The 15000-nt window shown below is 38.7% G+C and overlaps 1 protein-coding gene and 1 long non-coding RNA gene across 2 annotated transcripts in view; one reads left to right on the forward strand and one right to left on the reverse strand.

Moving 5' to 3' along the window:
- LOC136825014 (uncharacterized) overlaps window positions 1–15000 on the forward strand; it is a 653512-nt gene that overhangs the window by 520424 nt on the left and 118088 nt on the right. The window lies entirely within an intron of this gene.
- LOC136856495 (putative leucine-rich repeat-containing protein DDB_G0290503) lies at window positions 12081–13953 on the reverse strand. The gene has a single exon (XM_067134359.1). The coding sequence runs from the start codon at window positions 13921–13923 to the stop codon at window positions 12166–12168; it is 1758 nt and encodes a 585-aa protein (XP_066990460.1). The 5' UTR covers window positions 13924–13953; the 3' UTR covers window positions 12081–12165.

A 15000-nucleotide genomic window follows, 5' to 3' on the forward strand; every position in this document is an offset into this window, starting at 1 on the left:
TTTATGTAATGGCTGATTTATTTATATACTAGCTAACCAACCCGGCACTGCCCAGGAAAAATCTGAATGACAACTGATACTCTCTCTCTCCTCACTAACACCCACCCCCTCTACTCTCTCACTTCCTCTCCCTCTCACTCTCTCCCTTTCCTATTAAGATAGTTGCTTCAATTACATTGCCTAGCATTTTTTACATTTCATATTTCACCCATTCTCACCCCCATTGCTATCAGGGCTGAACTTGGAATTAAAGGGCATTCAGTGTCACTATTCATCTCAGCGACCTCGAAAACTTATGGATTAGATACTAATATCTGTCATTTATGACATTTTCTTTTTCATCCATTCTCACCCTGCCTTCCTTTCGGGGCTAAACTTGTACTTAAAGGGCACTGGGAGTGTCACTCTTCATCTCAGCATCCTTGAAAACTATGGATTAGACACTTAACATCTGTTGTTTTCAGTTATTTTTACATGTCACCCCCTTCCCACCCCTCTTCATATCAGGGCTGAACTTGGACTTAAAGAGCATCGGGAGTGTCACTATTCATCTTAGCAACCTCGAAAACTATGGAATAGACACTAAGATCTGTCATTTACTGTTATTTTTACGTCACCCCCTTCCCACTTCGGTGCCCATGAGCCTGTCACTGATATGCTAAAAACCTCTTATTCTCCTGCTGATCTGGATGGACAATAGTTCCTACCCCATTTCTCCTTGTATCTTCCCTAAAAGTAAACTTTATATCATTCTCAGCTTTCTTCTATTTGGTCTCTTGTATAAAATCAAAATTTTCCTTCTCTTATGTATTACATCAACCAACTCTCTTCCCTTTCCTGTGAATGTACCAACATTCAATTTGCAATTCTCTTCTTTCCTTTTTTTCCAATCCTTTCCCCTCACTATATATTTATACCCAGTATATATATCTATATATATTTGCATATTTCTCTTATATATATATACCCGCCTAGCCTATATGCATTCCATTACTGACTCGAGATTCATTATTTAGTATTTATATACTGTTTATATACTCTGTTTGCTAGATCAGATAACAACTATATTTATCCGGGCTTGATACACAGCATATTGGATATTTATATATATATATATATATATATATATATATATATATATATATATATATATATATATATATATATATATATATATATATATATATATATATGCCAGTCCAACTTGCTGCCGATCTCAAGCCCAGATAAATGGGGAGACTTCCTGTCTGGTCTAGCCAACCGAGCATGAAAACAGTGGCAAAAACTAAATATTGACTCTCGAGTCAATAATGGAATGCAACAGGGCTAGGGTGTACCCAGTAAGCGACGCGCTGCAGTATCCCCTGACAGCAGTGAGATATAGGCAAAGGGTACCACATAAGTCACGATTGCGGCTAAAGATGTTAGTGAGGAGAAAGGATTGGAAAAAGAAAGGAAAGATGAGAATTGGAAATAGGAATGTTGGTAGCCTCACAGAAAAGGGAAGAGAGTTGCTTGATGAAAAGAAGGAGGAATTCAGAGGGAAATTAGAAAAATATATAAAGAGTTCAAGAAGTGAACTATTAGTGTTATCTGGGGACATGAATGCCCACGTAGGTGAGAGTTCTGATGGCTTTGAAGGAATGCATGGAGGAAGAGGTTTTGGAAGAAGAAACCAGGAAGGTGATAAATTGTTGGAATTAGCGGAAGCTATGAAACTGGTAGTTTTGAATGCACAGTTTGAGAAAAGGAGACGTCATCTGGTAACATAAAAAAGTGGACAAAATGAAACACAAATTGATTATGTTTTGGTTAGGAAGGAAGACAAGAAAATCCTTATGGATTGTAAGGTTATTCCAAATGAATCTGCTGTAGCTCAACACAAACTGGTAGTGGCAGATTTTAGGTTGAAAGCAGTACGGAAAAGAAAAGCCCCAACCAGGAATAGGAAGATCAAAACTTGGAAGCTGAAGGGGGAGAAGGCAAGAGAGTTCAGAAGTAAAGTGGAAAGAGCCAGAGAAGAGATATGTCAATGGAATGTCAGAATTGCCTGAAGTGATATGGGATGATATGAAAGGGATTGTGAATCTAGCAGCAGCAGAGGTGTGTGGGAGGACAAGTGGTAAGCAGCAACAGTAAAAAGAAACATGGTGGTGGAATCAAGAGGTTCAAACAGTTGTGAAGGCAAAGAGTGTAGTCAGAAAAGGGTGGGAAGATGATAACAACTACCACAGAGGAGTATAAACAGACAAAGAGGGAAACAAAGAGAAAGGTAGCGATTGCAAAGGAGGAGCCTTGAGAGAGTGGTATGAGAAGATGGGAACACCAGAGAGAGAAAAGATAATCTACAGAAAATTGCAGAAGCAAGAAGAAAAGACAGGCAGGATGTAGGAGAGGTAGGAATTATTAAAGATGAAAATGGAAATATCTTAATTTAGGAAGAAGAGGTCAAGAGAAGATGGAAAGAATATTTTTCACAACTATTAAACTCTGAGAATGAGTGTGAAGAACTGGAAAATATTCCTACAGTTGAAGGACCAACAGCAAACATCAGAGAGAGTGAAGTCGAGAATGCTGTACAGAAAGGAAAAGTAAATAAAGCTGCAGGAAAGTCAGAGGTAATAGAAATGATTAAAGCTTTGGGAAATCTAGGTAAAGAGTGGGTGCACTCACCACTGGAAAAGATCTGGGATGTAGAGGAAATGCCAAGGGACTGGAACGATAGTTGCAAGATTGAAATGTATAAACAAAAAGGAGATGTGTTAAACTGTGGGAATTACAGAGGAATAAAGCTTTTGGAGCATGTATTCAAGATACTAGAAAGAATAGTAAAAGGGAGGTTGAGAGAGTTGATAGGTGTACATGAGCAGCAGTTTGGGTTTATGAAAGGAAAGAGCACAGTGGATGCTATGTCTATAGTAAGACAAGTCCAAGAGAACTATTTAGAAGGAAACAGGAAAGTTTACATGTGTTTTGTGGATCTTGAAATGGCATATGACAAGGTACCAAGAAGAGTAGTTTATTGGTCTTTGAGAAAGAGAGGAGTACCAGAGAAGTTGGTAAGGTTAGTGAAGATGATGTATGAGGGGCAAGAACCAGTGTACAGACAAAATATGGGGAGAGTGAGGCATTCCCTGTGGAGGTTGGCCTCCATCAGGGATCAGCTCTGAGTTCATTCTTGTTCCTCGTTGTTATGGACATTTTGACATCAAAATTAAGGAAAAACGAAAAACTATGGGAACTGATGTTTGCTGATGATTTAGTCATTTTAACAGACACAGAAGAAGAACTGGAAGAAAGGTTTTTAGCATGGAAACGAGCCCTAGCAAAGAAAGGATTGAAAGTGAACATTGGAAAGACAGAGCTAATGATTAGTAATAAAGAAGGACATATAGAAGTAAACATTCAAGTGAAGATGGTACAATGCTAAAACAGAACGATGAGTTTAACTACTGGGGATCAATAATAACAGAGGAGGGAGTTACTGAGAAATCAGTGGGGCAGAGAGTGAAAGAAGCATGGCAAAAATGGAGGGAAGTAACTGGAGTTGTTTTAGACAAGAAAATGCCATTAAGGCTCAAAATGAAAATTTATAAGACAGTTATCAAGCCTGTACTATTATATGGGACAGAAACTTGGGCACTTAAGAGGAAAGAGGAGGGAATGTTGGAAAGACCTGAGATGAGGATGGTGAGATGGATTGCTGGAATATCACTACTGGAAAGGAGGGAGGGTCAAGATATAAGAATTTGTGGTATATGTACTGTAAAGGAGAAGCCTAGGGAAGATCATCTGAGGTACTATGGCCATGTAATAAGAAGAGAGAAGGTGGAAACAATCAAGAGAGCTAAGAACATGCCAGTGATGGGGAGGAGGAGTATGTGGCATCAGCTGATCAGTTGGATGGATGTGGTGAGGAGGGACTTGGGGAAGAAGATGCAAGGAACAGAAATAGATGGAGAAAGTTGACTCGAGTGGGCGACCCTACTATACAGTGGGATTAATAAGGTCAAAAGAAAAAGAAGAAGAAGATATAGCTATTGACATTTCCATTAATCAAGTTCATACAAAAAAAAAGTGCATAAAAACCCCAAAATATGTTCCCTCTGGTTTTATGGGTAATTCTGATTCAGTTATAAAATTATTCATTCATAATAGCAAAAGGATATTCTCTTTTCACATTGGGTACCACCATTAGTGAAATCCGTCTAAAAGAACTCGTCCCACTATGTTAACCACTGTTTATTTGCTTTTGGCTCACGTGGTCATAAACAAATGTCCGGATTAACACCTGCTCCATACCACTTTCCCACAGCCTCGCTCTCTCTCTCTCTCTCTCTCTCTCTCTCTCTCTCTCTCTCTTCCCATGGTCTTAAATCCTTTCTAGCATGTAATATCAGAAAGGCATATTTTCTATGGATGCCTATACCTTCTTTTACTGTATGGCAGATCTAGCATTTTAAAAGTACTATGTCAATTATAACCCCCTCCTCTCTCTCTCTCTCTCATAGGCAAGTTATATACCTTGCAGTCATATTACCTTATCGTTGCAAATACAAATGGAAGGGAAAAGGATGTACTAAACACAATACAACAGAAAGTATGGAAATCATCAATTTCATATTCTCTCTCTCTCTCTCTCTCTCTCTCTCTCTCTCTCTTATTCCGGCAAAGTCAGTTCTGTCTGAACATAACAACGCATCTGTTCCGACCATGTCACCCGTGTGTTTGAAACGAACATGATGTTCCATGCGTAATATATTTCAAGCCTGTAGTGTATTCTGTCAATGAAAATTTGAATAGAGATAATCCTGCTTGGCTTACTACAATTCTACCTTAAAGGTCTCCACACGCTTTGTTATTCCAGTGTTTCATTGTGACTGCGTTGATTTAATTTCCATTCCTCTTCCTCCTTTCAATATTACAATTAACTTTTTTTACATATAAGTTTTTAAGTTATTTTGTAAATTTCAACCTTGATGGGTTAATGTGACATGGCGAAACGTCGTCGACCCGAATAAACTGTGATGTGATGTCTGTATACCTCTTCCTGGATGCTCTCTTGATAGCTACTACACGAAGCCTGCAGCTGTAAGACCTGTTTATATATATATATATATATATATATATATATATATATATATATATATATATATATATATATATATATATATATATATATATATATATATATATACACCTGTATTTTGCTTGAGAAACCCCATAAAAGGAGCGGAAAATAAATAACTAAAATACAGTTTCATTGTCATGTATATTTTCTGAGCTTACAAGTCTGAACGTCTTCCTACCAGTACGTTCCCCACCGAACAGGTAGCCAGTCAAAATGTCTCTGGCGACTCTATAAAAAAAACATCCCCCTATCGTACATCCATCGCGAGTTTCAGTCAAAACGTTGGACGAAAATATATATCCTAGTGATGCAAAATACACTTTGAGTGAAGAGAAAGTCTTTGGTTTTTAATTAAATGTAGGGCTCATATAGAAATAACACAACGTAAAATACTGTCCCAGCAGGAATACATACATACACCCATATATATATATATATATATATATATATATATATATATATATATATATATATATATATATATATATATATATATATATATATATACATACATATATATATATATATATATATATATATATATATATATATATATATATATATATATATATATATATATATATATATATATATATATATTTTTTAATAGATAATATATATATCCCTGGGTTTATGGTATTTTACAGGCCGGCAATGGAAACTTTATTTAATTGGCCTTGGAGTTCTGACTTGCGTAAAGGGAAATCGTAAAAAAAAAATGAGAAAAAGGGGAGAATTTAGGAGCTGCAGGCTCTACCTCATAAGGAAATGTTACGTAAACACTTGGGATAAATTAAAGAATTATATTTACAAAAGCAAGCATTTGAAGGGAAAATGGATAAGTAAATTGATAAAGGGCTTGCAACGCCTGAAGATCCTTCTAATGGAGTCTTGATTAAAGGCAAGGCACAGGCCGAGATGAGTCCACAGTGAATGGGTCCCTCTGCAAGAGAGATTTACACATTACACGCCAGTAAAGGAAAAATTTAACACAGAATAAGTCTCGAGTTTGCACTGAGGGTGCCAAGGCTCGAGGAATGAATGACCACTTTACACTCGAACACAGGACATTGGAAATGGCACTGGATAAACTGGCGCAAGGACAGAAGTGAAATGCTGGTTCTCCAAGCTTTCTAAAGGGCAAACTATTGTGACTGAAAGTCTTCTCTCACACTTTACCTAAGGGGAAGCTGGTCTCTGACGAAGAAGGACGAGGGTCACCGACGATACAGGTTGTCCCTCAAGGATGACTGCAGTCTGGAGTCGGACAGGGATGAAGGGTGATCTCTCAGCAAAGTTACCGCTCGCCCGCGTTAATGGCTGTTCCGCTACGATTGCTCACAAGACTCACTCACTCCTTAACTTCTTCTCTTCCTTTTAAGGCACGTGGCCAGGGGTAGGGGCCGTGTGCAAGCATGAGTCACTGGCCAGGTGGGCAGCGATTCCGTTGCCCTTTCCCGGGTTTCCTGCGGAGGTAAGACAATTCAGGCAGTTTAATTTGCCTTTAGAAAGTCCATTTAAGAAGCTTAGTTGGGATAAGCTTCTTAAAAGGGAGCGGCAGTAAGCCTCCTCTCTTTGCCCTTTTTTATCCATGTCATCTTAATATCTGTTCCAGGTAAAAGAAGGACAGATCGGAATGTTGATAACGGGCTCTGATTTCTAGTCAAATACGATTGGCCATGCAGTTCTCAATAAACAAAGGGTAAATTAGGTGGGGGGGGGAGGCGCGTTGTGCACGACTTCTGGTTGCTTATATATATATATATATATATATATATATATATATATATATATATATATATATATATATATATATATATATATATATATATATATATATATATATATATATATATATATATATATATATATATATATATATATATATATATATATATATATGTGTGTGTGTGTGTGTGTGTGTGTGTGTGTTACAGAGAGAGAGTATTATAAAAGCTCAGAGAGAGAAGGACTATTGTAGAAACTATTACTGACTCTTATAAAGATTGAGACGTGTGGTCTTACAGTTATGATTCAGAATATTCGAGAGAGGAGGTGAGCAGTGTTGATCAAGCATTAAGACAAAACTAAAATTTAACGACTATTCGTAAAATTTTAGTTTTGATAATCAAAAACGAATTGAATTAAGTAAGAGGACTGGATGTCCAGTCTATGAACTGAATGTAATAGATGATGTATTAATCAGGATATGCCAGAAAATTTATCTATTTCGATAATTTCATGATATGGTCTATAATAGGATAGTACTTAGGAGTCTAAGCAGTAGAGTCACTGAACTAATGCATGATGATCCCAAAAGAGCTCACCCAGGATGAGATGAGACAGATAGACTAGTAAAAGGATCCTTTCATTGGAAAGGCCTTTACAAAGATGTGAAGAGTTGTAATGTTTGCAATAGATATAAGGGAAGCACGAATAAGGAAATACTCTTAGGAATATATCCTATCCCACAAACTCCATTCCAAAGAGTAGCCATAGATCTCATCACTAACCTTCACACTACCAGTAGAGGTAGTAAAAATACAATGGTATGTATAGATGCACTCACTAGATACACAGAGCTGATACCAATAACAGGTAAAGGGGCTAAAGAGTTGCTCTCTTTGACAAAATATTTTGTAGATATTCTGCACCACAACTAATAATATCTAATAATGGTACAGTATTTAACACTTCACTAGTCCAAGAAATTTTTGATTCATTCAAAGTAGAAAAGGTATGCCATACAACCATATCATCCAGTTAGTTTTGACTTAGTAGAAAAAAATAACAGAAAAGTTCTGGACGCTTTGAGACATACAGTAGGATAGGATCCTGAGTAGGATGTTAATTTGCCTTTAGCCCAAATCTCATTGCATACCAAGTACAGCATTAGTGTACAAGCAACACCCATAAAAGCTTTAATGGGATAGGAAACAAGACTACCATGCACATGGCTGAATCAGCCACTCCAGCCCAACTATTGTGAAGACATTATGAAGATCAGAATGAGAAATTTCAAAATAATACATAAACAGTTAAATAAGAGCCTGGAAGACGCCTAGAGGGTCATGGTAGACAATTATCAAGAAGTATTAAAGTCAGTAGATTATAAGATTGGGTACAAAATATATATAGAGAGAAATCAGAAGTGACATCAACTATAAGTTAGCCACCAAATTCACAAGACCATTCAGTCATAAGAGAAAGAAATAGAAAATTTTAACTAACAGACCTTATTCCTCGAAGTTCAGCAACTGAACTTCGAGGAATAAGGTCTGTTAGTTAAAATTTTCTATTTTTTTTTTTTTTTTTAACAATATTATTTTAGGTTTACCTTTTTACTGATGTTTTACTTTATCATATTTTATTTGTACATATATCCTAAATCTTCTTGCTGTATTTGTATATTTTACTTTGTATTTTTAGCCTTGAGGATGAGACAAGGATCTCGAAACATAGGCTGCCCTGAATAAGAGGAAAACCATGTACTGTACCAAGCTGTCTGCTTTAGTGCCTTCTTCTATATATATATATATATATATATATATATATATATATATATATATATATATATATATATATATATATATATATATATATATATAATATGTATATATACATATATACACATATACATTTTATATATATATTATATATATATAATATGTATATATACATATATACACATATACATTTTATATATATATTATATATATATAATATGTATATATACATATATACACATATACATTTTATATATATATTATATATATACATTATATATATTATATATATATATATATACACACACACACACACACTAGCTGACCAACCTGGTGCTGCCCGGGAAAACTCTTGAATGACACCCGATAAACTCACTCTCTCTTTCTCCTCCCAACACCCCTCTACTCTCTCTCCCACTTCCCCTCTCTGTTCTGTTAAGATAGTTGCTTCAGTTACATTGACCAGCATTTTTGACATTTTATATTTCACCCCTTCTCACCCCTAAATTTCTATCAGTGGTGAACTTGGACTTAAAGGGCATCTGGAGTACCACTGTTCATCTTAGCAACCTCAAAAACTATGGATTAGACACTAATATGTCATTTTTAACATTTAATTTTTCACCCCTACTCACCCCCTTCTTATCGGGGCTGAACTTGAACTTAAAAGGCATTGGGAGTGTCATTATTCATCTCAGCGACCTCAAAAGCTATGGATGTCTGTCATTTTTGGTTATTTTTACATTTCACCCTATTCCCACCCCTTATCAACCCCCCTTCCTATCAGGGCTGAACTTGGACTTAATGGGCATCGGGAGTGCCACTATTCATCTCAGCTACCTAAAAACTATTGGATTAGACAGTTAATATCTGCATTTTTTCATTTTTTTACATGTCACTCCCTTCCCACCCCTTTTCACCCCCCCTTACTATTGGGGCTGAACTTGGACTTAAAGGGCATCGAGTGTCACTATTGATCATGCAATGAAGAATAGCTTAGGTCTACATCATGCAATAAAAAATAACTTAGTTCTACATCGTGCGAACATAAATATTTCATTTTTAGTTTCAATTTTAGCTCAAAATTGCAACATAAAATACATGTCACTGACACCACCTTCTTCGTATCAGTCCACACACTTTTCTTCTTCCACCAGAGAGAGATAGAGAGAAAGAGTGTGGCAAATTGTGAAATTCTAGTATATTTCGCCATTACTTCTACGGCGTCTATTCTCTTATGTGATTCCCTCACTCATGCAGATCTGTTGTATATCAAAGGCATAAAAATTCTGATTTAATCGACAAGTATGCGAGCAGTAACTCCCAGTAGTACTATGTCTCTCTTTCTCTCTCTCGCGCTCTGATGGAGCTCTTACTTAGAATTGCCCATATCTTTTTTTTTATATGACAGACCTTCTGGGTCCGTACAAGTGTAAAAATAATTGAGAAAGGTTTGGGAAGAGGTTCAGTATCCAGATGTTAACTAAGTCAGCACTGCCTGAATCTCAGTCTGATAATGAGTCTGAGACTGACAGTTTACACAGTGCCTCCTCACTCCCAGCAGCCCAGGATGTTCTGTTGCCAGTTAAGCAGATTTCCCAAGAAGTATAAATGTGTTTTCCTTCTTTTCCTTCCCACCTTTAGCTCTGAAGGAAAAGAGTGATTTTTTTTTTTAACATGTAGACACTCTTCAATTCATTTCCGACGAAAGAGACGAATCTGACACTCGCGCATTTTAGTCACATTAATCCGTCAAGGATTTCTTTGTTGGTAACTCACATTGTTCTTGACGGCGGTCATGCAAGTTTGATAATGGAGTCTTTGGGAACAAGGGTTGGGATACAAATGACCGGACATCTCAGCCACAGGTGTTGGTCAAAATTGTTTGCCCAGGGAGGTAACTGTTTAGGGGGGACAGTTGCCTCACCTAGGGAAACACCCTGAGTGTCTGGTCATTTGTATCCCAACCCTTGTTCCCAAAGACTCCATTATCAAATTTGCATAACCGGTGTCAAGAACAATGTGAGTTACCAACAAAGAAATCCTTGACGGATTAATGTGACTAAAATGCGCGAGTGTCAGATTTGTCTCTTTCGTCGGAAGTGAATTTTAGTCACATTAATCCGTCAAGGATTTCTTCGTTGGTAACTCACATTGTTCTTGATGGCGGTCATGCAAGTTTGATAATGGAGTCTTTGGGAACAAGGGTTGGGATACAAATGACCGGACATCTCAGCCACGGGTGTTTCCCTAGGTGAGGCAACTGTCCCCCCTAAACAGTTACCTCCCTGGGCAAACAATTTTGACCAACAGCTGGTAGCCCAGGGACTCCCACAGTGCTTCTTCAGAAGCACTTTCGGGCCAGAAGTCAACTGTTGGGCCTGGAGTGTTTCCCCAGGGAGGTAACTGTCTGGGGGAACAGTTGCCTCACCTTGGGAAACAATCCGGTCTCAACAGTTGACTCTTAGCCCAAGAATGCCTCTGAAGAGGCATTGTGGGTAGCCCTTGAGCCACCAGCTGTTGGCCAAAAGTACTTGCCTAGAGAGGTAGCTGTCTGGGGGGACAGTTGCCTCACCTGGGGAAACACTCCAGGCTCAACAGTCGACTTGGCCTAAGAGAGCTTGGGCCAAGAGAGCCCAAGGGACACCAGCTGTTGGCCAAAAGTGCTTGCCCAGAGAGGTAGCTGTCTCAGAGGGACAGTTGCCTCACCTGGGGAAACACTCCAGGCTCAACAGTCAACTTTTGGTCCGAGAGAGTCCTAGGGCCACCAGCTGTTGGCCGAAAGTGCTTGCCTGGGGTAACTGTCTGTGGGGGACAGCTGCCTCACCTGGAGAAATACTCAAGGCTCAACAGTCAGCTCTTGGTCCAAGAGAGCCCAAGGGCCACCAGCTGTTGGCCAAAGTGCTTGCCCAGAGAGGTAGCTGTCTGGGAGACAGTTGCCTCACCTGGGGAAACACTCCAGGCTCAACAGTCGACTCTTGGTCCAGAGAGGCCCTAGGGCCACCAGCTGTTGGCCAAAGTGCTTGCCCAGAGAGGTAGCTGTCTGGGGGACAGTTGCCTCACCTGGGGAAACACTCCAGGCTCAACAGTCGACTCTTGGTCCAAGAGAGCCCTAGGGCCGCCAGCTGTTGGCCAAAGTGCTTGCCCAGAGAGGTAGCTGTCTGGGGGGACAGTTGCCTCACCTGGGAAACACTCCAGGCTCAACAGTCAACTCTTGGTCCAAGAGTGCCCTAGGACCACCAGCTGTTGGCTAAAAGTGCTTGCCCAGAGAGGTAGCTGTCTGGGGGAGACAGTTGCCTCACCTGGGGAAACACTCCAGGCTCAACAGTCAACTCTTGGTCCAAGAGAGCCCTAGGGCCACCAGCTGTTGGCCAAAAGTGCTTGCCCAGAGAGGTAGCTGTCTTGAGGGGGGCAGTTGCCTCACCTGGGGAAACACTCCAGGCTCAACAGTCAACTCTTGGTTCAAGTCCTCTGGGCCAAATGACCAGTCACAGTTGTTCCCTCCTGGTCGAAAAGTAGCACTCCTTTTCATCCTTCTTCATTAAATTCCTTCGATTTTGTATCACTTGAATGTTTCTCACTGTCACCAACTTTGGCGGAAGACAATGACCCTTTGTTGTAATCCTTGTCTGAATCCTGAGAGTGATCCATAGATAGTGTCAATGCTATGATATGATCCAGCTTTTCGACCTGCTTCCTTAATTTTTTCCTCAAATTTTTATTTATTTCCTTCTCGTTTTCTAAAGCATTTGCCATTGAATTTATCTCTTCATCTTTTTGGGCCAGTTTACCTGTAATATTTGAATTTATGCCTTCTAATTCAGCCAGCCACTTCTTCGTCTGCTGAAGTTCTTCGTTCAATATTTTGTTCTTCTCTCCTTCATTTTCTAAATAATTCTGCAGTAAAGTTATTTCCTGGTCCCTCTGAGCTAATTTTACCTTTATGCTGGCCTTTTCACCTTCTACCTCAGCTGCCCAGTTTCTCATCAGCTGAACTTCTTCTTTCAGAATTTTGTTGTTCTTTTGTCCATTTTCTAGGGAATTCTTCAGTGAATTTATTTGCTGGTCGTTCATAGCTATTTCCTCCTCCAATTTGGCCTTTTCGCCTCCTAGTTCAGCTATCCTGTCTCTCATCTGCTGAACTACTTCATTCAGAATTGTTTTCTCTTCTTCTCCTTTTATTAAAGAATTCTTCAGCGAATTTATATCCTGTTCTTTATTAAATAACTCCTCTTCCTTCTTGGCATTTTGACCTCCTAGTTCAGCTACCCAGTTTCTCATCTGCTGAACTTCTTCATTTAGAATTCCGTTCTCCTTCTTTTCATTTTCTAAAGAATTTTTCAGTGAATTTATTTCCTGTTTCTTGTTAGCCAAATCCTCGTCTTTCTTTGCATTTTGACCTCCTAGTTCAGCTACCCAATTTCTCATCTGCTGAACTTCATCATTCAGAATTCCGTTGTCCTGCTTTTCATTTTCCATAGAATTTTTCAGTGAATTTATTTCCTGTTCCTTATCGGCCAACTCCTCTTCTTTCTTTGCATTTTGACCTCCTAGTTCAGCTACCCAATTTCTCATCTGCTGAACTTCATCATTCAGAATTCCGTTCTCCAGCTTTTCATTTTCCAAAGAATTTTTCAGTGAATTTATTTCCTGGTCCTTATCGGCCAACTCCTCTTCTTTTTTTGCATTTTGACCTCCTAGTTCAGCTACCCAATTTCTCATCTGCTGAACTTCTTCATTCAGAATTCCGTTCTCCTGCTTTTCGTTTTCCAAAGAATTTTTCAGTGAATTTATTTCTTCTTCCTTATTAGACAAATCCTCTTCTTTCTTTGCATTTTGACCTCCTAGTTCAGCTACCCAATTTCTCATCTGCTGAACTTCTTCATTCAAAATTTTGTTCTCCATCTTTTCATTTTCTAAAGAATTTTTCAGTGAATTTATTTCCTGGTGTTTCTGAGTTTTCTCTTCACTAATCTTTTCAAATTGTTGCTCTAGGTCGCAATTCCTCTCTCGTAGACCAGCTACTTCTTGCACTGATGCTTCCTTCAAATTTTTCAGATGGTCGACCTTCCCCTCTTCCTCAGCTAGTGTTTCTCTCAGGTGGTCATTCTCCCTCTTGAAACATTCATTTTGTGAAGCCAACGCTCGATTGGTGACTTTAGCTTCTTTTAATCTGAAGTCGAGCTCGGTTACCTCCTCCTGAACGCTTTCCAGGTCTCTCTCCTTCTTCACCATCATCTCCTGGAAAATGTTTTTCATCTCTTTTTCGTCTTCCTCTTTCTGCATCAGCAACTCGTTTTTCTCATCGACGCGATTTTCCAGGACGTTATTTCCACCACTAGTTCCCTGTTTATCCTTTCCAGTTTCTTCTCGGTCTGGAAAGAACTAAACTCTCTTCAAACCTCCTGTGGTCAGCTGTTGCTTTTTCTTCCATTTCCAGACGATCTTTCAGTCTGGCCACTTCAGTTCTTTGCCTCTGCAGATCTTCTACCAGTCCGTGAACGTAATTTCCATGTCGTTTGTACATCCTATAAGCAGCCACCGCCAGGCCAGCAACAAAAGCCATACCAACACAAGTGATGGCAACTGCAGACCGGCGTCCAGAAGTTCTGTTCTTCCATTTGTCCGGGATTAACAGATTCCACATTTATAAAATATAAATCCTGTGGGCCACTCAAAGGTCCTTCAGCCCGATAATGCATCCTTAGGTCCTCAACAATTGAGTTTAACAAACCACAGGCCACAAATGAAGTACACAAATACTACGTATAAAAAGTAGTCATCATGAAATGTTAGCCAAATACGTCAGCTGTCACTAGCCTAGTTTCTAAAACTGGCAAAAATAAATGAAGGCTCCAGCACGGGCTTCGGAGCGCCTCGTTCTGCTCAGCTCGAAACGTGTTCCTCTTCTTCTTCGTGTTTGGATGAAAAGGATTAGAAATAGTGGAGCCCTGAGCTTCTGAAAAAAAGTCCTTCCTTCGACAGGATTGTCATAGAGTTATTATTATTATTAAAATAGTTTAACCAGACCAGTGGCTGACCATCAGCTCTCAAAGGGCTGGAATGCATGGAAGGATTAGGATGGAATGACAAGTAGGCTAGAAAATAGCACTGGGACCTAAAGGTCACTTGTCAATGATGATAAACGAAAATGAAAATGAAATTAAAAGCTGTAAAAATACGTTTTTCATACTGGAACACCTCACACAATAAATACATTTAAACTCATGCTTCCATACATACTCACTAAAAGGTATATTAAAATTTAAAATAAATTAAGTAAAATAATAAAATTTACTTGTTTTAAAATTCATTATACTGATTGATTGTTTTTCTTATATTTTTCCAATTAATTTGCAGCTT

This window comes from Macrobrachium rosenbergii, chromosome 36 (genome assembly GCF_040412425.1).
Source record: "Macrobrachium rosenbergii isolate ZJJX-2024 chromosome 36, ASM4041242v1, whole genome shotgun sequence".
In the NCBI taxonomy this organism is placed as follows: domain Eukaryota; kingdom Metazoa; phylum Arthropoda; class Malacostraca; order Decapoda; family Palaemonidae; genus Macrobrachium; species Macrobrachium rosenbergii.